This window comes from Sminthopsis crassicaudata, chromosome 5 (genome assembly GCF_048593235.1).
Source record: "Sminthopsis crassicaudata isolate SCR6 chromosome 5, ASM4859323v1, whole genome shotgun sequence".
Classification (NCBI taxonomy): Eukaryota; Metazoa; Chordata; class Mammalia; order Dasyuromorphia; family Dasyuridae; genus Sminthopsis; species Sminthopsis crassicaudata.
Window position 1 is genome coordinate 164588505 of NC_133621.1, and position 26262 is coordinate 164614766.

The 26262-nt window shown below is 34.3% G+C and overlaps 1 protein-coding gene across 4 annotated transcripts in view; it reads right to left on the minus strand.

The window, feature by feature from the left end:
* The window catches only part of CELF2 (CUGBP Elav-like family member 2), a 970051-nt gene that overhangs the window by 582961 nt on the left and 360828 nt on the right, over positions 1 to 26262 (minus strand). Inside the window, exon 1 of one of the 4 annotated variants that reach the window (XM_074268667.1) lies at positions 14687 to 16584. The exons of 1 other annotated variant lie outside the window; for it this stretch is intronic. In XM_074268667.1, the coding sequence (XP_074124768.1) occupies positions 14687 to 14739 (53 nt within the window). In that variant the 5' untranslated portion in view covers positions 14740 to 16584. Of the gene's footprint in view, positions 1 to 14686; positions 16585 to 26262 lie in introns of those variants that run through there. 2 more of the 4 variants (XM_074268687.1, XM_074268681.1) reach the window with 2 other exon arrangements.

Genomic DNA, 26262 nt, shown 5'->3' on the forward strand with positions numbered 1-26262 from the left:
GATCTAATTCCATAATTTGAAGCAAAGACTGACTCATCATAAAAGTGTGTGAAGAGTAGATATAGATAGAACAGAATTTAGAATATGTTATTGTTTGTATTTTAAGGAGTAAACCTACAGAACTGTTTCTAGAAGTTCAAAGTCATAAAATTATAGTTAAAAAAAACCTCTAGTCTTTAGTTTGGAAGAATATAGCAAAAAAAAAAGGAAAGGTATAAATATTACATATACTATTAATAAAATAATAGAAACTACGTGATCATAGCAATAGATGCTGAAAAAAGTTTTTGACAAAATCCAAAGGCACAGTTCCAAAAAAATTAGGATTGCTAGGAGGTAATGCCAGGAGAATACCAGTTAAGTTGATGAAGGTAGCTTTGGGTGAGTGGTTTTGACTAGAAGTTAACAAGAATTGTGTCTGAGATCCAAATAGTAAAGTTACTGTAATGGCCCCAAAGATATTCATTGGGGAGGGTGAGATCAAAGGTCATTTACTCTTCTATGAGTAAGGTATAAATGGTACAGGGAATGCTTGAAGGAACTGGCATTTTTTAGCTTAGATGAAAGAAGTTTGGAAGGGGAAAAAGGATGAGAGAAGGAAGAAACTATTTCTAATTTTTAAAATATCCAGAATTTGAAATATGTGAAAGAGGAATTAGACTCACATTGTGTGGTCTCAAAAGGCATAACTAAGACCAGTGGTTGGAAGTCACATAGAATTAAATTTTGGCACAACTCAAAAGAATACTTTAATGATTTTGTATGGCCCCAGGAGAATATAAATTCCTTGAACATTGACATGGTTGCACATAGCTATCAATCAATAAATATTTGTTTAATTGAGCTGAATTAAAACTGCTCCAAAGTGTGATTAGCCTCCTTTTCAGGCAGAAAATTTCTTATCTTTTGAAGAAGTCAATGTGAAGGACCATTTTTCTTGCATGTTATAGAAGGAATTCATGCTTTGCTTTTAGAGTACTAGACTACATAATTTATAAAGTCCTCTCAAATATGAGATTTCCTAATTCCCTTTGGATGGACCTACAAAATTAATATGACTCTTCGTTCATTTCCCAAAGGAGAGTAGGTGCCTTTGAGAGGTTTTGTTGAATTACTTGGTATGAGACATCTTTATTCATAGACTTTTGGGGATCAGAATCAATTACAGGGTACCCAATGATACCTTTTTAGCCAATACTCTCATTAATCATTCAAGTATTTATTAATTGTCTACTATGTATCAGTTAGACTTTGGGGAATACAGGTAAAAAAACAATTGCTACTCACAGTGAGTTTAGATTCTAGTAGTATAAAAATATAGCTAAAATAAATATAATTATTAAAATTAAAAATAATTAATAATAAAAAGTAGATTGGGAGGGATGGTACTAGCATTTGGGAGAAGCAGGAATCCCTGCAGAAGATGACATTTGTACTTTATGTGAAAAGGAGAGAGAAATTCTATGAGACATAAGCAAAGGGAGAGTACAAAGAGATGGAGATGGGAGCTGAAAGATAATGTGCCATGTGAGAGGAAAAAAAAGAATAGGCCAGTTTGTCTAGAGTATGAGGAAGGAGTAGTGTATGAAGATATTAGAAATATACATTGGGGTGAGGTTGTATAGGGATTTAAAAGCTAAATGTAATTTGGAATATTTTTCCAAGAGCCAATAAATACCTACCAAAATTGACCAAACAGAGATCAGATCAGAGCTGAAGGGCGATTGCTTTGACTGTTAGGTATAAACTGGGGAAGAACAATTGAGGCAGGGGGAGTTGTATTATGGATACTGTGGTCAAGATAACATATGACGACCTTCTGATGTAATAATGCATTTTCCCCTTATAAATGGGCATATGGAATGGGCAAATAAATAATTTTGCCTGTTTGTGAATAGTTTGAATTACCCTGGCCATTTACTTATTGATTTTCTATTGATGTTCTTTATTAACCTCATTTAAGGAATGTGCTTAGGCCAATCATCCCCTCATTTGCCACCAGATAATCTTCTCTGGATTTAATCAAGTTTCTCAGGCAGCTACCTCCTTTCTAATATACTGCTGCCTCCATCTTACTCCTTTTCAGTATCCTTTTATGTGTTGTATTCCCAGAAAGTATGTTTGTTAAGGGTAGAACTATCAGTCTTTTTGCCTGTATCTGTTCCTTAGAGCGGATATTGTGCCTGCCACATAGTAAATAATAAATATTTGTTGATTGAGTCACTGAATATTGAGTCACACATATTTCAAGATATTGCCTTCTGTATCATGCAATTAACTGTACAGTTACATAAGTTTCCAGGACTAGCATTTTACCAAACAATGTCCAGTCAGGATGGCCCAGTACAACCTGGAATTTATAGTGGCAGATAACCCAAAGAACCAGTAAACAATATTATTTCTTGCCAAGTCTGGAAACAAGTTTATAGGCGCAAATACTAAGCAGAAGTTTTTTTGTATCAGACTTTTGGATGATGGCATAACTATGGACATGGGCTTTTCATGAGTTTTCATAAGAGTTTTGGGATTAATACAAATTATAAAGATATGACCATTGAAGTAAAGCTTTTTGACTCCTAAAATAATGACACAAAATTCCTTTCTGAATTTATGTGGAATTCCCCTCCATAGAAGCTCCAACAGCAGAAGACAAAGTATTATCGACAAAAAGAAGTGAGCTTAATACATTGTATCATTCACCATCCCATATTCCTTTCATTCAAAAAACAAAACAAAACAAAACAAAAAAAGCACCATTTACTATTTCCTATACATAACATTCAATTTTCTGCCTCCTTTTCATTATATAAACTATCCCCTCTGCCTGGAAATTTTCTCCCTCCTAATGATTGCCAATTAGAATTCTTAATTCTCTTCAAGATTCAACAAAAGTATCATTTCCCATGACGCCCTTTCTTACTACTCTCTTTTGTTTTGTTTTGTTTTGTTGTGTGTTAGTGTGAGTGTGAGTGTGTGTTATCCTACTTTCTGAAAGGAAAACAAGGAAGTATGAGGGAAGCTTTTAGGAGAGAATGTTGTTTACAGACAATAGAACCTCTTCTAACTCAATCAGAAGAAACACAAAGAATTGTAGCCTTTTAGAGAACAAATTTTGCTTTCTTCAATCTGGGATTTCTTTCTATTACCAACACAATGACTCTTTCAGTCTTCTCACAATCGAGGGGTTCCATTAACACCTTGGAGAAGGTTAACTAATGCTCCAAATGTGGATAAAAGTTCTACGACGGTGCTTAATTTACACTCTGAGCAATGAAACATTGGCATTTGCAAGGAGAACCATAGAGAGTACCTGGACATTTTAGAGCCTTCTATCGGACTTTTATTTCCACATCTATAAAATGAGAAACTTGAACTCTAAAACCTCAAAGTACCACTTTTCTTGGCTCTACTTCTTGCTTCCCAGACCTTTCTCTCTTTTCACCAATAGTCTTCTTACACTCTGCCTCTGTGTCTCTTCTGCTCAGTGAGGTTTTGCCTGACACCATTATAAGATCACAGATCATCTGTGCTCACTTTTCTCTTTGCTCTGCTTCTGGCTCTCAGTCGTTTTCTACCTTCTACCTGCACAATTTCTTTTTATGTGATATCTTGCCTTACAACATAGGTCTATAAGGGTATGGAGTGTCTTTCTTTGATAGTATTTGTACAACAAACACTTAGCACAATGATTGGCACATAGTAAGACCTTAACAAATGCTTTATCTATCTATCCATCCATCCATCCAAAGATATATATATATAACTGCCCTTATATCTCTAAAATAAAATTATGTGTTATGATCTAATAATGCTTGGCTATATGGGACTTATAAAGAATTTAACTACTTTTCATACTGTAACTATGGCATCTGTCAATGTGGTAGATTTGTTGAGTTTCCCTGTTATGTACAAGGCAACTATCACAGGGACTACCAATAAGTCCAAATTACTTTCATGAAGTATGGCTGACAGGGAAATTTTGTAGTGACTAGGATAGAATGTCTTTCTGCCACAACCATATGATAGTTCTGCCACAAGTATATGATAGCTCTCTGTAATTAAGTACAAAATAGTCTCTTTTCTAGACAAGGAGGTCAAGGGGTTCTAGGAACAACCTCTTCTATTAAACTCTAGATTATCAGAGACAATGAAGTAAAGCGTTCTTTTAAAGGGAAAAAAAAGTTTAAAGATTTAAAAAAACAAAACTAAAAAAAATGCTGCAGGGGAGGGGAAAGAACTGAAGACAGAGAGGAATCATGAGTTACTATCAGGGGTTAAAGGATAGAAGCATGTGACAGAGGAAGTGTAAAAAGGAATACTTCAAATTAAATTATAAGTACAAAGTCCTTCCCACAGAAGGGGAAATGAAGCAAAATGAAAAAAAGAGAGAAAGAGCCTCTCATAGTGGATAGTGACTTCTTGACAAGACCAATATTTCTTTTGCTGTCATTTAGTCTGACATGATAGTAATAGGGAGCTTCAATTATCTGAACATCTGATGATTTCTCTCTGTCAAAGGCAGGGTTACTTTTAAATTTTTGTTTGTTATAGTGACAATTTTATTCTTCAAAAAGTACAGGAACTATGGAGGAGGGGGAAGACTTTTATTTCAGACTTGTTCTCCCCAAAGAAGAACTGTTTAATGCAGAGGGAATGATAACAATCTTGTTGGCAATGACCATCTTGCTCTCCTCAGCACTCTCCAGGGCAGTGATTCCCTCCTTTCATAAGACATGATCTGTGGGCTGGTGGATTTTCTATAACATTTCATATCCCCTGTTCTTATCCATTCCTTCCAACCTTGTATTATTTGTAAAGGTCACTTGGAAATGAAAATGATTTAAAGCAAAAATCATCACTGAAATTCTTATAATATTTATTTATTTTTTAAAAGAATGGGTCAAATTAGACTAATCTTATTTTTTTATATTAAGAAGCTCCTAGGCTTACAGAACAAGGGGCTGTAATAGATATAATTTAGCAAGTTTAGTGGAATATTGAAAAGTCTCTGTTGCTATCTTCATAGATAAGCTAGAAAGCTGTAATTTAGACAATAGTACAGTTAAACGGATTTGGAACTGGTTGAATGACCAGAGCCAAAGACTGGTCATTAACAGCTTGATGTCATTTTGAAGGGAGATCCCCCATGGACTGCCTCAGGGGTATGACCTTGGCCTTGTGGTTTTTTAACATTTTTATCAGTAACTTGATTGAGCACAGAAATGATATTATCACATTTGTAGATGACATAAAGCTGGAGAGATAACTATATCCTGGATGTCAGAGACAGACATCAAAAGGATCTCAAAAGATGATAATGATAATTGGATCTATTTAGATAGAATTTTAAGAAGAATCAATATAAAATTTTACCTATGGACTAACAGTAATGAACCTCTAAAGTACAAAAGGTCTATGACCTGGCTAGATATCATATGATTTGAAAAAAATCAAGAGAGTTTAGATTATATCAAGGGAAATAAGAATTAATAATAAGATAGATACATAAGCCCCAAACATAATACATTATTTTTTGAGCTTTTAGAAAGGAATATTTTCTTTGGAATTCAAAAATCTTATAAAAGATGAAGGTTAAAAATTGCCTTTATATGTAATTAGAAAAAAATAAACTATTATAAAAATAAAGGCATATTATTTAAGGTAGTACAGTAATAACAGTGTATAGAAAACACCCTTTTAAAAGTTTGTGACACACTCTCCCTCACATACATGGTGTCATTTTCTGCCGGGCTCTTTGCATGAATCTAATAACCGATTCATTCTTAAGTTGCATTATAAGATGCATCAAATCCAAAGTATATTGCTTTATTTTCCCTTGGTCAGGAATACTACATTCAGTTCTGGGCACTGCATTTTTGAAAGTATATTAAGGAACAAAGGCAAATAGAGAAAATAGCCAGGATCAGTGAATGATCTCAAGAACATGTCACATAAGAATCAATTGAATGAAATAAAGGCATTAAATCTGAAGAAAGAAAACTTAGTGGGGATGTGATGGCTCTCTTCAATTACTAGAAGTAAGGTCATGTGGAAACTTCATAGACCAGTTCTTGGCCTCATTGGATAGAACTGGGATCAATGAGAAAAAGTTACCAGAGAGGCAAATATACATCTAATGTATTAAAAATATTCCTAACAATGAAAAGTGGTGGATTCTTCCTCACTAGAACTCTTGAAGGAGGGGATGGATAAAGGAGAAGGCAAGGGAAAGGGAATTAGCATTTGTAAACACCTCCTATGTTCTGGGTATTGTTCCAAAAATAGTTTTAAAAAATTATTTCATTCAACAATCACAACCTCCATCTTACAGTTTTTGTTTGTTTTTGTTTTTACGCAATTGGGGTTAAGTGACTTGCCCAGGGTCACACAGCTAGGAAGTGTCTGAGACCAGATTTGAACTCAGGTCCTCTTGAATTCAGGGCTGGTGCTCTATCCACTGTGCCACCTGGCTGCTCCCATCTTACAGATGAGGAAAATGAGGCAACCAGAAGTATCCATGGTAACACAGTTATTAATTACTTGTTGAGGGCATTATAGAGGGCACTACTGATAATATGTAAGTTGGATTAGATGAACTTTAGGATTCTTTCCGATTATTATCTATTATGATTTTGCAGGCATAAATTGAGATTAAAACAAAAAAAGACATGCTTCCTATTTAAGGATATTATAATCACATCTAAAAAAAGAATACAGGAAAATGGAGAAAGGATACTTATAAAAGTATAATTCAAATTATAGAGAGAGAATCCAACATACAAGTATGATAGGTTTGTTACATACTAGGGTTCTCCTACCCCCCACTATGGCTTAGGTTGTTTTTCCCCTGAAAGATAACAAATCTATTCTCTGGAGCCGATTGACCCAAAATGTCAGTACTTATCAGTGTCTCCTTTGATCCAGCTTCCTAATAAACTCTGGTGGTGTTGATATCATTCTCTAGTCATAGAAGCATGTAAAAAAGACTATCATATGGAATTAGCAGATGTCCCAACACCATGCCAACCACCATACTCTTCTTTGGCATATTTTCATACAGGGATGGGGGTGGCTATGTCTACATGTCAAGCTAAGTGCTAGAACATCTTTGTTAAATATTATGGCTAAGGAAATCCCCCCTTTTAAAAGTGTAGAATGCACCAGCAAGAGGGATACCTCCTTTAATTCCAACATCAAATCTGAGCCAACAGGACACCAGAGTCTGGTCCTCAACTAAAAGTAAGTGTTGGTCAAATAATGGAATAAACAATACCACCATATTTGAGTGGGATTAATGAAATCAGGCTTGGTGAAGAAGATAACTTTAGGAAAAAAATGAAGGATAACAATTCAGTAAATAAGTCTACATTTTTTGCTATGCTAAATGTTTTGGAATTGTTATTATTGATCAGGATGATAATGGGGAGAGATGATTTAATAATAGTTAACTTTTATGGAGTATTTTAAGGAAGACAAAATACTTTATATTTATGATCTCGTTTGACTCTCACAGCAACCTTCACAAATAGATTCTATTATCCCCATTTTACTGATGAGGAAATTGAAATTGTATAGAGTTAAGTGTCATGGGTCATATAGACAGTAAATATCTGAAGCAGGATTTGAATCCAGGTCTTCTGAATTACAATCCAGTATTCCATCCTCTGCAACATCTAACTTTAATGAAATCATTGATTAAAGACTGGGAAGGAACTGGGAGTTTACTTAGTTTAACTTCCTTATAGTACAAATCACTATACTGAATTCCAAAGACATTGTGACTTGACCAAGGTCAATACATATTATAACAATACATTTATGTAAAGCTCTCAGTAAGTTTTACAAAATTTGTTTTTCCAAGGTTGGTCAATATCTCTTCTCCTTTTATAATTTGGACAACTGGGGCATAGAAGGATTGAGTGATTTGCCATAGCTAATATATTTAATCAGTATCAGTACTTGGGCTTGTCTTCTAACTCCAAAGTCGATATTTTTTCTATTACATTATGCTGCTTTTCAATAGCTACATCTTAAATAATGTTAAATATATTCCAATTTAGAAAGGCCTATGTGAACCAATGCCAAGTGAAGTGAGCAGAACCCAGAGATCATTGTATACAATAACAACAAGATTATTTGATGATCAACTGTGATGGACTTGGTTCTTCTCAACAAAGCAGTGATTCAAGTCAATTCCAATAGAGTTGGGATGGAAAATCCCATATGCATCCAACGAGAGAAGTATGGAGATTGAATGTAGATGAAAGCATAGTATTTTCAACTTTTTGTCTGTTTATTTGTTTTTTTTTCTTTCTTTCTTGTATTTTTCCCCTTTTGGTCTGATTTTTCTTGCACAGAATGACAAATATTGTAATATGTTTAACAGGACTACACATATTTAACTTATATCAGATTGTTTGCTATCTTGGTGAGGGAAGAGATAAGGGAGGGAAGGAGAAAAACTTGTTTTACAAAAATGAATGTTGAAAACGATCTTTACATGTATTTGGGAAAATAAAATACTATTGAGGAAAAAAATTCCAATTTACAAACTATTTCATCACTGCTGAACCCTAATCTTAAAAAAACCTATAAGGTTACATGATGAAAGCTATAAAACTGAAACTATATTTACTAGTTCATAAATGTGAATCTCTGCAAAACTAAAATAAAAAGTGTGTGAGTTTTTAAATTTTATTTATTTTATTTTATTTAAAAATAAAACTGGGGCCTAAAGCTTTTGCTTAAGCAAAACACCTATAGTCTGTACTTACTGTTTCCACAACACTATTCAAGTGACCGTTAATATCAATATAGGTCAGCAAATTCAGTTATGGTACAATTGTATCTCATTATATCCTTTACACAGAGATAGAACATCTAAAAACAGAAATTTAGTTAATTGTATCATTTTTGCAAGACTTGGGAATAGAGTGGCTTTGAAAGAAAATAAAGATCAATATAAAGAGTTCAATTCAACAATCAATTATGAAATCTCTATTGTGTAAATAGCACTATACTAGTGGTAGGAAGATATAAAGTTGAATCTTATATTCATTCCAATGGAACATGTCAAATCCATCCATGTTTTCTTGTCCTGTCCAACTTTTTGCTCACATTCTCCCATAAATCTTACACAAGGGCCCATTTAATGTTCTTTGAATCTTGCTTAACTTATGTCACTACAAACTGTGTGGAAAACAATGAAGCAAGAATTTCCTACCTACATTTCTTGACTGGCTCATCTTTTTCAGGTAACACGTTTTTCTGATGTAAAAATTTATGCTACTTCAGCATCAGATATGATGATGTTAGAATCCAAATATAACAACTCTGTTCTCTTTGATGGAAAAAAGAGTTCATTAAAGAAATAGTGACAGATCTTTCCCATTTTTTGTTTATTTTCTTCTCTCCAATTTTCATCCTTAATTCTCTCTCTCTCTCTCACCAAATTTTCTGCATACCTGCTTTTTCTGTCATTGTTTTCCATTGTTTTGAGGTGATAAATACTTATAACCTTCCACAACACTAAATTATACATGTTATGCATATAATTAATATATAATAACATAATTCATCATGCATATTATTAACATTTTCTCTATATTTACAAAACAATTCTCCCACTCTGCAACAAATTTAAATACTTGATAATGTTTCTCAATAAGATCCTAGTATGAAGGTGGGGATAGGGGGAAAAAATTTTGTGTACTTCCTATCTTGGATAGTTATAGAGGTAATTAGCAAGGGCAAGTGATTCTTATATTCTGAAAGGTAGTAAGAGATTGTAAGTTTTAGAATAATAGTTTTCTATCAGCCTATCTATTCAACCATACTAACAAATATAGATCAATCTGTTCATCTTCTCTTTCCCTTGCCCAATACACACACACACACACACACACACACACACACACACACACACACACACACACACATGCACATTATGTATTTTCAAGATGTTGTGTAACTTGACACAAAGAGTATCTCCATGTGGCATTCATTCAAAATTACACAGAATATTTTCCTTCCCAATTTGAAACAGATCTTGGGAGATTTATAAAGTACGTGAAAGGGAAATATATTCAAAAAAGACTGGAGAAAGCAATGAAGAAAATCAATGAAGTTAAGTAATGATTTAAAACATCAGGATCTGGTCTTTTTCCCTCCTTTGACGTGAATTATTTAATGTGAGTTACATACATATATACACATATACATCCATATACAGAGAGGTACAAGTGTACTTTTAAGACTAACTAGTCTAAATATTTAAGGGATATGGTAAACTTTAAAATGTTCTTCAGGCAACTTTCATTTGTATGAAACTAAGCTCTCAGTCACAAGATATAAAATCTCTAACTTTTGAAATGTTACAGGGCTCATTCTTTTAAATGCTAAAGTTAGTTTAGGAGAACTACTTGGCCACAGAAGATTAAAAGAATCTTTTATTGCCACCTAACTTTGAAGCCATTTTTTGCCTTGCGAATGTTTTTCCTTCTACAGTGTTATTGGACTGGGAGAAATGTTTTAAACAGGACTACATCTGAACTATGGGTGTCTATCAGATTTTCAGAGAATATTAAAATCTCACTTATATGAAGGGTGTTCTTTATAGGAAGAGGAGAGATCTGAAAAATATCTCTCTCAAGTGGGCCACCTTACGCCCTATGTATGTATACGTGTGTATTAATTATATTTTAGAACTGGCCATATTAATCTAGTATTTTATATGAATATTGTACCTAGTTGGATACTACTATCCTTATGATAATATCTCTTCATTTATTGGACAAGATATACCATTACTAGGTTAGTAAAATACCTTTACAAACACACCCCATATTTAAAACAATATTTAAGTAGGGTAATATTCCAATCATTTCATTTTTTCAAAGTCCTTTTTGTTTCTCTCTTCTTTACCATCTTGATTTCTAACTACAAGTTGAGGCTTTTGAAATTAAGCACAATGTCCTAATGAAGACCTATCCAATAGTTAATGTAATATTCCTGAAGTAGGAACCATGAAATTTGAATTCTGGTTCTATCTTTGTCACTGGTTAATTATAATATTTGGGGATAAGCCAATTAATGACATCCATTTCTTCACCTATAGTATAAAGACAGCTTAGAAATCTCTCTTAACTGAAAAATCCTGTGCCTCTGTGATTCTATGTACCCCTGCTGTTCTGCAATGCTCTTCTTTATGTTCTTGGTCATAACAACTACAGACATATTTTAACTTTTGTCATAAGTCCCCTATGTACACAGATTACTTTTAACATACTTATAAGCAATCATTCTTTCTCCCATATTTGATTAGTTCATTTCTCTCATCTCAAAAAAAGTATGTCACAGACAAGACAATTTTGTCTCTTTGTTTTTCAGTTCCACTATTGGCAAAAAGAGGGTCTGCTCTGCTCTATGGCTTTTGCTACAATTATAATGTTGTTTCAGGATATTTGTGATACATTTTCATTGCAATACACAAAATTTTACCATGACCAACCTTAAGTTTTCCATTGTACAGATGGAAAATCAAAATTGAACCCATTAATTGAGTCATTGCCAACACATACCAGGGGAATATAACTCATAAATAGTTTATGACTTAAAATAGTCTCATTTTCTGTCTCAGTTTTGAATAGATTGATTTAAAAAAATTACTTGTGACTTGATCAAATTCAGCAGTCATATCATCCATGCTACCATGTTAAAAAGTGATAGGGTTGGCAGAATCCCAGTTTGCATTCTTGGACCAAATACAAGAAGATTTTCTGTTAGCCCCCATTTAAAAATATTTTACTAGCAATATGGCCTAATAGAACTCTTGTTTATTAATAAAGGCAAACATAGTAGTATTGTTTTCCTTAAATTATGATTTCACTATCCTCTGAATGTCTATATCAGTTTGCTCATATGCCACTCATCAGACATTGCCTTGTACTTTATGGCATGTGTCTAAACAACAAGACTCTAAATTTTCTGAGAATAAGAACCATCTTTACATCCCCCATCAGGTTTAATATAGTACAGAAGAATTAAAAGATGTGAGTTTGAGTTGTGTCTTTACTCTCTACGAGTTGTATTGCTATAGAGAAATAATTTAATTTCTCTACTATTTAGTTTCCTTACCTATAAAATGAATATAATAATCTTTGTACAACTTATCTCAGACATTTATAAGGAAAACACTTTATAAACCATATAGTACTAGGTGACTGTGATAATCCACATAGCGTTTCTCTGGTTTTTTTTTTTTTTTTTTTTTTTGTTTTGTTTTGTTTTAATTTAGTCTAGATCTATAATTTCATTGGTGTGGACTACTCCTAGTTTGGAAATCCTATTCACTAATGCAGATCTACAACTCATGTACCTTATAGAATCAGAACTTTAAACTTGGAAGGAATCTTAGAAATTATCTAGCCAACATTTCCCCTTCTGCCCCCATTTTAAGTATGAGAACCAGAAATGTTAAACAACCATTGGCATATAGGTTGTGACAGAGTGATTTCAAACCACAGTTAGCCTTCTTTTTCTGATCACATTTAGCTTTCTTTCTACTGCACCACTGCCATTCTGGTTGCTAAATTAATGAACCGAAATTAACCGAAAATGAATAACTCTTTTGGAATTCAGAAACTTAAAAGTCCATAATTGAAATTCATCCCTTTTTACCTCCTTATAATTAAGTCAGAGAGCTGTTTGGGAGCACTTGGAACTTATGACTATATATATAGCTAATAAGATTTAGAGTTAGGACTTGAACTCTGGTCTTCCTGACTCCAAGGCTAGACCTCTGTCTACTTTACCACAATACCTCTTGACTTTTTGAATTAATGAGATCAAATTAAAAAAAAAATTAATGATTCTTCTAGACCACAGAAATTTCTAAGCCGATAGCTGACAGAAATTCATCCCATTGCACCTCTTTCTAATATTTTAAAAATGCTTTTGCATAATTCCAAGACCCCACCTTTATCTTGACCATGTCAAGAAGAGAACAGAATGAATGCAGCAAAAATCGGCAGTGAAAATATTCATTCTTTCTTTGGTCTTTTCAGTTTAAAACATGGAAACCTTTGCCCATTCTCCATAAAACAAATCCAGTTTATCCTATAGAGCCACCTGGGGGCAAAGAAGGAAAATGATTTAGAGATATTGTAATTGGGGGTAAGACCTGAGATTGTGAAATACAAAAATCTTCATAGTGCTACATTTTGCAACTGTTGTCCTAGCCACAGAGACCTTAAAAGCAAAGTCAGACTCACTCTGATCTTAAAAGTAACATAGAAAACACAAATGATATGTGAATAAGTGACTCCTTATAGAATCTTAGATCTCAGAAACTTTTCAGAGAAGTTCAGGGCTTGACCAGGAAACTGAACCCTCCCAAAAATTATTTTGTAAAATGTTTTAACAATTCCCACCGCCCAAATAAGGAAGGGAAACAAGGGATATAGTTTATTTGAACAGTTTTCTTGTAGGCAGTTAGGATAAGTACTGATCTTCAATTTTAATGTTCTTTTTGTTTTCCTTAAAGTTGAATATCAGGATAAGAAACCTGAAAGAGACTGTAGGGATTTAGACTAGATGTTTCCTACTGACTTTGTAACTCTAACATTCTGGGATTTAGTGAGACAAGGTTAAACAGTCTTACATTACAAGTTCAGTGTCCTGCTCCTTTTACCCCACATTTTTAACTAGCTGAAAATATAGTAGACTTGTCAAATCTTGGCAAGAAAGAAAGTCTTTAATACACGTGGCTCCTTATCTAAGTTTTGGCCCCTTTCCATTAGCTCCATGTTCTTCATTAGGAAAATGGGAAAACAAGACAATGTTTCCTAACTTTTCAGGTTAAAACTACTCAGACTGTTGATGTTTGTTTACTAAAATCACTAAGGGAGTTATTCACAGGAAATGAAAGGCAATATCGAGGTAAAATTCATTTAGTGTGAATCTTTCCAAAAGAACCAGCTGACACCCCAGAGGCAGGTAAGAAAGATACAATAATTTGTCACATAGAGCACCTTTGGATTCCAATCTTTCTCTGGCTCTCAGTTAGGAAACTGAGAATTTTAAAACTTTAAAATACAATGGTTGGAGTCAATTTTTCACTAAGGTTGAGTGGAGGATTTCAAATCACTTAAGTCCACTGAGCAGTTTCCAGCTCAATTTTGACATTCTGGGTTAGGGTAGAGAGAGGTGGGGAATGAAGGTGCGGAGAGAGAGAAGATTGTTTTTGCACTTTTTTTCTTTAAAGAATGCTCAAAAAACATTTACTGAAAAGCTGTCTCTTTTCTATTGACTCTTCGAACATTTTCTGCCTCCTTCTTCCCATTCTGCTCCCTGCCGGCCCCCTCCCAGGAAACACAACAGAGCTCTGAGAATGAATCCCTCAGAATCAACTCCTGTTACCCTCACACCATTCTAAAAATGCTTAGCTCTAGTCTATAAAGCTGAGCTATATCAAATTCTCTCTCAGTCTCTTCCCACATCTGCTTAAAGGTTCTCCGCATCTAAAAGGGATCTAGTTACACTGTCTCTCTTCTGCCCCTTTCAGAGCTCACTTTTCATTTAAACACCCCAAGTTCCTTTTAATTTTGGGGGGTCAGTGGGGAAGGAATAATGGGGAGTAGGGGCTTGAACCCAAACAACTAAAGCAGAGGAAGAAAAACAGGCCTACCTTAAAACTTTCCAGTCTTTTAGTGGATCCAAGTCAGAGATTATGGAAACCATTGTCAAAAGCCAGCAGGGAAGACAAACCACAACAGGGGGGGAGTGAGGGTGGGGGGTGGGGAGGAAGAAAGAAGCCAAGGGAGGGAGGGCTCTGCTCCGGCTGGAATGACAACAAACCCAGCACTGCCCTTCCTACTTCTCAAGCTGATAAGCACTTGTCCCAGCTTCTCTCCACCCCCAAAATCAATCTTGTGTTATATTACTCCCAGCTCCATTTCTTCACCACTACCTTTTTTTAAAGCCCCTGTAATCTGCTCCAACTGATCAAATTTGACCTTCTTGTAGCCCACTTTATTCCAAGCACAGCTCTCTGTTAAATCTCTCTTTATTAACACCGTCCTCCTTGGCTTTCTCTTGAACAAACACAGATCAAGCCTGAAGCCTCGAGACTTTGCCAGCAATCATTTACAGATTACTGCAAGCTGTAGTCTTCTCCTCCTTTGGGGTACTTCTCCTGCCTCTCAGGTTTGCTTTCATATTCCTTTTAGAAGACTTGTTTTGGTTCCTTTTTTTGAAGTCTGGATTCTTGGACACGAATTTGGGGTTTAGCCAGTTCCTTATATGCTGTTACCACACTATTGGTACTCTGTTCACACTCTGCTTAAGGTTCACATTTTTAAAATAATTTGGAACAAGATTATTAACAAGCTAAAACCTATGGTGTCTGAATTCTGGCACCAGTTTTGTCTATAACATTTTTTTTTTCTTTTAAACTACAGAGGGAAAAAGTAAAATTCTTCTAAATGTTAAAGAGAGAAAGACATATTGATTTCTCCCTGAAAATGTTTTCTTTTTCTTTAGATGTAAAGCCAGCCTTTCAATAATAATCTTATGTGACAGATGTCAAATTAAGAATAGAAATAGCTAACACTTATACAGCACATTAAAGTTTACAGGACATTTTACTCATAACAATCTGATAAAATAATGCAAATATAATTTTCCTTATTTTACAAATGGGGAAGCTGAGATTCAAGAACAAGAGGTAATTTGCTCATAGCTAGTAAGTATTAGAACCACAATTCACACTCAGGCCTTCTGACTCCTCTCTTTCTTTCTCTCTCTCCTTCTCTCTCTTCCATCTTACCACCATATTTTTTTTTCTTTCTATTCTTAACTTTACCTTTTTTTTTTTTTAACCCCATGTTGCCATGGAAAAGAGTCTGTGAGTATCCACATTTCTTATTTTCTAACAGATACTGCCTCTTGATATTTTAATACTTTTCTTCCAGAGTCCTATTAGTCAATTAAGACTTTATCAAGTGATCAGTCTTCCTCCTAATCTTTCTGTCTTGCTAAAGGCCTCTGACAGATGCATAGACCTGAATGATTCACCTTTAGTGAGGTATCATTTATTCCATCCTTCTTATTCCCAGAGGATTGGCATTTATGCCATCGTACCAGAAAGAGAATTGCCTATCATTTCAGAACAATCCTCAAAAAAAGATTCCATAATAGGTAAGAGTCTCCTGATCCTGAAAGCAATTTTCCCTCTCTAAATCTACTCCTCTATTACCCATCATTGTTTCTAATTTTGTTATGGAATTCTAATCTTAAAACATAACTTTAATTCTCTCTTTAAAGTTTATAGGACACTTTCCTCATAACACTCCAATAGGATTGTACAAGTATTATTATTATTATTATTCCCATTTAATAGATAGGGAAATTCAGGCTCAGATTCAGGAAATAAGTCTCCTGTAGCCAGTTAAGTATTAGGATTAAAACTTAAACCTGGCATGTCTTATTCCACATCCAAGACTTCTTTCATTATACAACCCTGTTTTTTCCCTTTATCTTCAACTCATTGGCCAGGAGAAGGGGGGAGAGGGAGAAGAGAGAGGGAAAGAGAGAGGAGGAGGAAGAGAGAGAGAGAGAGAGAGAGAGAGAGAAGAGAGAGAGAGAGAGAGAGAGAGAGAGAGAGAGAGAGAGAGAGAGAGAGAGAGAGGTGTCCATATGTTTCTTTCTTGACATACATATTTACACCAAACTATCATACTTGAAAGTGACTTCACTGTGGGTATTCCATTTATTCATGGAGGGCCCTAGGTGATACCTACCTTGTAAGGCTGTTATGAAGATGTAGTGAGATAATAATTATAAATATCTTAGCATAGTTCCAAGCACATAGTAAACATTATATAAATGTTAGCTATCATTGTTATTGTTATTGTTACTGTTATTTTTTTTTTCAGTGTTCCCTAACAGAAACATTAGTGAACAATATTTATAAGTTATTGCGGCCAAAACAAAACAAAACAAATATCCCAAATAGCAACAATAAAACAAACTGATTTGGCTAATTTTTTGGAGGTGAATCTTTCCAAATATGTCTAGGTTGGGTCTTGGCAGGCAGATTCATAGCACATCTCAGGTTCCTTATTTAAAGCCATAATAGCTTTGTAGGGGCTGCCAGACCACAGACATATATTGGTATACCAAGGCTCACTTCCATTCTTTTATGAGGTTTTTAGGATTTCAGTGGAAGACCAGTTTAATGACTACAAATGACTGCCTTCAAAAGTACCTTAAACTAAATTTAGAAATAACTCCTTATCTTTTAGGGAAAAAAAATGCCTCCAAGGGATTCATCCTTCTTATTCCTTGGCTATATTTTTGGTCCCACTTTAACTTTTGGTCCACATAATAATAATATATAATAATGTGTAAACATTTATATAACACTGAATCCCTAAGTTCTTCACAGAATGTATGCGATAATAAAATTTAGTGTGTCTCTCTGAAGGGTTCTGAGTGCTTAGATAATTGATAAGATATTTTCCCTCCAGAAAGTTAAGAAGAGAAAAATGAAATATTATCATGAAACTGCTTTTGCAACTATAATTACATCACCCTCAACAGTATTACACACAGTCCACAGAAACATAGCAATGTCTGGAAGGAAGAGAGGTCAAGAATTAACACTTGGAACAAGAGTTTGGGGGCAAAGGGTGAGAGAAGGCAGGAGGTGGTTTTTAGCCAAAGATTATGAAGAGATCCACACTTTAATAAAACATTTTAAATAATGTTGTAAAGTACAAAGGGAGAAAACTCTTTTAAAGATCCTGTATTATATACTCATCTGAGGCAATGTGGTATTGTTCAAACAGTGCTAAGAGCTGGAATCAAAGACTTGGATTCAAATTATCCATCTGGCCATAGGGTTGTGGCCAAAGGCAGATAACTCTGACTTTCTGAATTTCTTTATGTGTCAAGTGAGGAGGCTGAACCAGATGGCCTCTAACATGTTTTGCAATGCCAAATCCAAGATCCTAAGCTTTCCCCTTCTATTTTAAGGAATAAAATTTACTTGATTACAAATAATGTAACTATATGCTGTCTCTGATACAGCAACTCTCTAAGACTATACATTGCTGAGTAATTGCCAATCTGCTATCTTCATTGTAGAGGGGTAGAGTGGGGGAAGTAGGGAAGGGGTTAGGGAAGTAGGAAAAATGGAGGGAGGAATCAGAGAAACCCACTCTTTTATATTTCTTGTGTCAATTAAAACAGTTCTGTTCAATATCTATATATGCAAGGGTGGTACTGTGGATAGAGCACAGTACCTGGAGTCCCAAAGCCTCATCTACCTACTAGCTGTGTGAACCTGGGCAAGTCACTTAACCCCATTTGTCTCAGTTTCTTTACCTGTCAAATGAGCTGGAGAAGGAAATGGCAAACTACTCCAATATCTTGCCAAGAAAACTCTAAAAATGACATTATGTAGAGTCAGACATTACTGAAATGACTGAACAATAACATAGCTATGCAAATTTTACACAGCTCAGTTACTCTTCTCTTAAGCATGTCTCTAACAAGTTTTTTTTTTAATATAAAGGATGCATGTCTTACTGAGCCATATTTATTTAGACTTTTTTTTAGTCTTGGTAAAGAGGAGATTCTTTGCTTCATTGCTACCTAGCATTAATCACTGAATGGGTGCGGCCTCAGTCAAACTAAGACTTGTTACAGACCTTAGTTTAAAAAGGCCAAGGGCTCCCATTTCATCCAGGGCCATCTCCAGTCATCTTGATCCATATCTTGCCACTGGACCCAGATGGCTCTGGAGGGGAGTTGCAGGTGACTTTGCACAGCTTTTCCTCACTTAAATCCAATTCACTTGCAAGGCATGGTGTCACTTCCCTGATGTCATGGTCCTCTTTGAGAAAGAAGGACAAACATCTCTCTATCATTCAAGATTATTCATTCACCTCCATAGGAATATTTTATGATTTCTTAAAGTAACAACAATAAAATAAAGCAAAACTTTCCCTTTGTTCAAAACAAAGCCTACCATTTATTCCCCTCTGACCTAACACTTTGCCAATTCAATTACTCTTCTGAAAACATCTATAAATGTTTGAGAAAAATAATATCTAAAGGTTAAGTTTTGCCCAAAGTAACTTAGGTTAAGAAATAGACACTCCCTTCCCACCCGCTGTGTAGTCTTATTTATTGCAGCATTTTCTTTTACTTCATAAAGTACAAATACCATTGGATAATGTCATTGGCCTATTGCATTTTGATAAAGTTACCTCCTTTAAATCAAGTTGTTTGTTATTGCATACTCTGGTCTTACCCCACAGTGAATTTTTTTAAAGGAAGCAATTTTCTAAGAACATAAGCTTCTCTGCCAAAAAAAAAAAAAAAAAAAAAAAAAAAAAAAGCACATCTGTAAACCATTACTAAGTAAAATTTTTGTACTACAACAGGCAGTTTAGCTGAAAATTTTCTCCCTACCTGTTAAAAAAAGAGTTCAGTTATGCATCAGAAAATTAGTCTTACTATTTAGCTGATAAACCCAAGTCACCAGCAGGAAGATTGGCAACTTTTTTTTTTGTTTTGTTTTTATATCCAGGTCTTCTGAAATTGCCCTCACTGTTCATATTTTAAAGCAAAACAATCTTCCTCACAAAACCAAACCAAAAAATATAACCCTCAGACCCTGTCAACAATATTCCTATGCTCAGTTTAGACAATTATACCTAAATCTAGTGAGCATTCAATTGATAAAAAAGGAAGGAGAACTTCTGAATTAATCAGAGTAAGTAGCTGCAAGTATCTTCAGGTCAAATGCAGTTTTTTCCAAAAAGTCTATATAGCATTGAGCCATCAAGTAACCAGAGGTTTACTCTGTTTACACAAGATTCACAAAAGACTTCCAGATCCTATTAGATAGAATTATAGTTCATCATTTTGGTTAGTACAGAAACAAGACATTTGGTTACATATTGGTTCATCCATCTAAAGATCTAGGAACTATGATTTGTTGTTGTTATTCTTCAGTTATTTCAGTCACATCCGACCCTTTGTAACCCCATCTGGAGTTTTCTTGGCAAAGATACAGGAATGATTTACAATTTCTTTCTCCAGTTCATTTTGCAGATGAGGAAACTGAAGCAAATAGGTTAATTGACTTATCCAGGTTCACATAGTTGCTAAGTATCTGAAGTCAAATTTGAACTGAAGATGAGTCTTCCTGATTTTAAGCCTGGGATTCTATCTACTATGGTACTTGTTTAACAAAATGTATAGCTAGGAGGCAGACTTTAACTTTAAATTTTTTCAGATTATGAAATCTATTAATCATACCATCAGAAAGGAGAGAATAGTGTCTCTGTAAATAGTGTTAAACTCATGGCTAACATAGAATTATATAATTAATCAATAGAAATTTATTATTAAGTCCTTGCTACACACACACATACACACACACACAGAGCAGCAAGGCATAGTAGATAGTAAATAGAGAGAATGGCCTTGGAATCAAGTCCTGATTGCTACTACATGCTGGTAGTGTGGCAAATCACTTTGCTAAATTACAGATGAATTGCTGAATTGTGTAAATGGGAGTTTCTAATTCAGGAGTTCCTTACATCCACAAAATCATGTTATGTACCAAATATATATGTATGCTTATATATGTGTGTGTGTGTGTGTGTGTATATATATATATATATATATATATATATATATATATTTATATATACATGTATATGTCTTTGTATGAATGTGTATACACATAGAACCTAAGGAATAAACACAACTTTCTTTATTCCCTTTTTTCCTTCCTGTCTCTCTTTCTGATAAGCTTCAGTTTCTCTCTAGGGATCCCATTGTCCAAATAAAGCTTATCTTTTGGCAAGACTTTCTTTAAACTTAGTTGTTCCCTATTCTGTTACTTGCTGATAAAAGACTCCTCTTCTGTCCCTCCTTGCCTTCTCTGTCCTTCCTATTTACCAGCCCTTTAAGTCGTACCAAGTAGACAATGCATTTCCTTTTAAGAAAGGGAAATGGCTAATTGAAACTCCATTCTACCATTCTAAATGCAATTTTTCTGATATTGTGGATCTGTCCAAAGTTTAGAGTTGGCAGATATATTAAACTAAAAAAATTCAAGTACCTGTTGGAAACCATTTTAATGAAAAATAACTTTTCCTACCTTTCAAAGCATATCACACTTTTACCATGATGAACTTTAAAAATAAAAAGACAACTATTTTTTATATATTAAAAAACATATAAGATCAAACACATTGATTCTGAGTTTTTAAAATTTATTTTAAATTCTCCTGAGCAAGGTAATGTTGCCATATACTAACACCCTCAAATAGAGGAAATGAAATGATTGAACATGAATATGTTTAATATATGCTTTACCACTTGGCATTTACTTCTCTTGGGGTGGCCATAATACATTCATTTTTGCATATTGGCCCCATGAATGTATTCAGAATCTCTGTAACCAGGTTTTTTGAAATTTTAAGTATTTTTATATTAGCTTTAAATTATACTCTATGACATTGAGGTTGGATTTTAGGGTATTTTGTTCTTGAGCCAAGCATCAGCCCTTACTATGTAAAATCTGTACCTTAACAGTTAACCATTAATCCTAAATTATATAAATGTGTCCTCACTTTAACAATGTCTATAGAGACAAAACTTCCAAAGATGACATTTTTTTCTAAATAAATGAATGTAGTTTTAATGGAATTTCAAGTGCTTTCAGGTTTAACTCACAACACCTGATACAATAAAAAGCCTTAGTAACAAAGGTATGTGTTTCAGTGCCTATTCACCAAGTTAAGAGTTGCTATTATGGGACACTTCATAATCTTAAAAAATCTCTAAAGAATCCCTGAAGAGACAGTCCCAAAAAGCGACTGATGTATATCTAAAGAGATCAAATATACTTCTATATGTATCAGAGTGCCTGCTTGTGTGCTAGATTTTTCAGTAATTCTAAGACCTTAATTGTCTGGAAGGATTTTTTTTTAAATTTGGGACTTTGATCAGCTAAACTGGTTCCTTTTCCTAGGGAGAAAGACAGAGAGGGGAAGAGGTAGGGATAGAAGTGGGGGAGAATTATTTCTAATCTTGGCCAAGCATATTTTAAAAGTGAGAAAGCAAAAGAGAGGAAAACCACAGCCCAGTCAAATTGCATTGCATGCCTTTGGATAAAGTCAGGTCAATTTTGGTATGTGTTATTATTAAAACAAACATACAAGCACACACATTCATGTGCACATGGAGTGTGCACATATATACATACATGTCTTAAAGTCTTTAAGTCCCACAGTGTTACAAGAAACAGAATTCCCTAAGATACAAATTGTTTTGGCTTTTAATTTTCAGTTTTTGTCTGAGCTCAATAGTAATACTAACAGGGCCAAATGAATGGCTGAATGGAGAAAAAAAAATGCATCATTCAAGCTGTTTCCATAACATAGTCCAGGAAATGAGAACTGAAATATAATGACCTCACGATCACATTTGTTTAACCGCCAGGTTTTAGACAACTTGGGCATTTGTATGTTAAGCTAGGACTCCTAACATGAATTATTGAAGAGACCTGGCTTTTAGGCAAAAGCCAAGGACAATTGCCAAGTTTCTAGTTAATAAAACTATGTAAATGTATTTCTGTACATGAGGACTTCCCTAGCCAACTATTGTTTGACTTCTGCCTTGGTTGAGTATTTCACAGCTACACTAAAGAAAGAACAAAACTATACCAGATTTAAATGGATATTTAGAGTTTAGTAAGAAGTTTAGCCAATAATAATAACATCTCCTAACATTTATAAAGCACCTACTATGTGCTAGGTACTATATTTAGTCCTTTACAAATATCATGCCATTTGATCCTAAAGACAATCCCTGTAGGTGCTATTATTATGCTCACTTTACAGTTGAGGAAACTAAGGTAAAAAGAGGTTAAATGGCCTGCCAAAGTCATAGAGCTAAATAAGTGTCTGATATGGAATTTTAACTTAAGCTTTCCTGACTCTAAGCCCAGAACGCTATCCACTTAACTCCACCATCTAAGTGCAAATAAAATTAATGTTTACCTATCAGCTATAATACCTGTTAATGCATCAAAATATTTACCCATTTGTCTGTAACAAAAACCATTTAACACTGCAAATAATTATCCAAGATTTTAGAAGATATTTCTCCTTAGCTTCAAGGTAAATTCTCTATGCACTCTGCTCTGCTACTTTCACTGGAACTAAATGAGAACTGAATTATGTAAGTCAATGAAAAAAAGAATAGGCCATGGCATCCATTTCTAATATTGTGAATGGTGCAAATTAATAAATAAATCAACAAACACATATTTAATACCTTTTGTGTACTAGTTAATATGAAAACCAGCAGGAATAATACAATGAATGAAACAATATCAGAACTAAGAAATGATATAATTTGATCAAGATATTGGGCATACAACTATAAGAATTCTAATGAGAATGATAAAGAGCACATGAAATTATCTGAAAAATAAAATTAAAAATAACTAAATATAAAGTATTTTGTGGGATAGAGTACTGGTAATTTGGCAATAGGAATAAGAAGCAAGTTTTTTTACATGTGAAAAACAATCTAAAAAACTGAAAGGTTCACTCAAATTGAATAAGTGGCTATGTGATAGAAAACAAGTTGATTCTTTACAGACCTCCTTGTAGCCTTTTTCTAAGCTCTCCATTATGTCCTTGGTCCCAGGAAATGCAGGATACATGACTTCCTAGAGACCAATTGTTACATTTTCGGTGTCAGTATTTACACCTCAGAAATATTCAAATGTTACAAAACTGGGACTGATTTATTATTCTGATGATTGCTTAGACTGAAGAAGGTGATGGAGAAAATGATAATAATGAAGATTAAACTTAAATACAAATTAGTAAATATTTCTTCCAAAGAGTAGGTTGAATATTTATCAGCATACTCATGTGGTTCCATCACCTCATGTATCCTTCTGGTACCTGACCCAAGGATCATTTTCTTTTTGTTCATCTTCAGTCTCCTACTATTTATTGCTTCATTTCCTGCTCCCTACAAGCAAACTCAGGTTTCCCTTATCCTTAAAACAAAACAAAACAAAACAAAATCCTTTGCTTGACCCTACATCGACTTACCTATTATTTTTCTCCCTATCATAGCTACACTCAGTTTAAAGATCAGTGAAGATCAGTTTATACTCTCCCTCCACAGCTTCACTACTGATTTACTCTACCGAAGCTTTTCTCAGAAAGGTCACTGAGGACCTATTGTTGTTAAATAGGAATACTTCTCAGTTCTCATCCTTCTTGATGATGCTTCAGTAAAAGGTACCCTTGCTCCTGGATCCTTTTTCCTTCCTTTTCTTCTAGGTCACGTTTTTCTTCTGGCTCTGTTTTTTTCTCATTGCTCTCTGATTTTTTCTTCCTCTGTAGCACAGAAACCTTACCCTATTTTCCCCCTATCCTCTTTATCAATTTTCCTAACACTGATTACTTTTATGGAAATCATTGCTAAATCAATGTATCTAGCCCAGCAGTTCTTAAGGTGGAGAGAGGGGAGGGAGGTAGTGTCTCTAAATTTATCTGTGTATCTAGTTATAAACCTATGCAAATATGTATACAATAAAATATAAAGTAACTAAATGTGAAATAGTTTATGAGACAAAGCATTAGTAGTTTGGCAATAGGAATAAGAAACAGAAGTTTATACATATACCAAAAATCATCTAAAACATTGAAAAATTTAGTGAAGTCACATAACTGGCTATGTGACACAAAATGTGCTGGTTCTTTAGACATCCCTGTGATATACACACATGCTCACATACATGGTAGCTATTTTGATATAATTATTTTTCTTTGTAATGTTATATACTTTATTTTATGCATTTAAAATATTATTCTTTTATGGGATCCATAAGTTTCACCAGATTTCCAAAAGGATCCATGAGACAGAAATGGGGAAGAACCCTTGCTTTAACCAGTTTCTAGAACTCCAATTCTTCATCTCCAATATTTTGCCTGTCAGACATTTATGAAAAGATAGAAGTTAAGGGAATAAACATTTTGTAGGACCTATTATGCATTAGGCACTGTGTTAAGCACTTGCATAAATATTTCAATGGATCCTTATAGGGAGCTGCTATTCTAGCCCCATTTTATGAGACAAGTAGAAGCTAAATGACTTGCCCAAGGTCACATAAATGGAAGTACTTATCACATTCTCCCTAAATGCTTCCTTTCTCTAATTCCCCTTTATCTTGATGTACCACCATTCTGTCAGTCATTCAGTCTTTAAAATTTGGAGTTATCATTGCTTCCTCTCTTTCTAAAATCATATATCCAACACTTTCTCAAAGATTTCCCTCCTTTCCCCCAAGATCATTGCTGGCTCACCATTGCTTCTAGGATAAGATACCCAACTCTTTTCTGACATTTAAGATCCTCCACAATCTGGTTCCAGCCTGCCTTTGGAGCCTTGTTTCACATTACTCTTTATCATATGGTTGGCAGGGTATGGTGAGCCAAATGGATTACTAGCTATTCCCTGAGTTCAGTATTTGGTTTCTTCCCCACATGCCTGGGGACAGGCCAAATCTCCCCCTTAAGCCCCTCCCATTCTACTCTTTCCCCTCATTATCCTGTCAGAATCCTTATTTCATTTAAGGCTCAGTTCAGTTGACTCCCCATTGCCCCTAACTTCACCTCAGATGAAAGTGTTTTCTTCCCTTTTTAAAAGATCTTATTTATTTAGGTAGATCTCATTTCCCCATCACATTCTGCCTTGGATAGGTGCCTTATATTTGTTGACATAAGGCAGCTTGTGTAATGGAAAGAATGCTAAGCCTACAGTCAGAAAGATCTAGATTCAAAATCATATTTAGCACTATTGAGGATGATAAAAATAATGTCTTTATATGATACATTATACTTAAATATTTACATATTTATATTTGCATATATTTATGCATTTATATATTATATATAATTATATTTCTTTAAAAGTATAACTATAATAATATATCTCTTTATGATTTGTTATTTAATTTGATCAAAAACCTTGTGAAATAGGTGCTATTATCCCCATTTTGCAAATGCATAAGCTGAGGCTGAAAGAAAATATGGGGCTTTGCCAGGGTCACACAGCTACTAAATATCTCTAGCAAGGTTTAAGCTCAGGTCTTTCTGATTCTATATTCAACTTTCTACCATCCCAATTACTAGTTATATGACTCCAGAT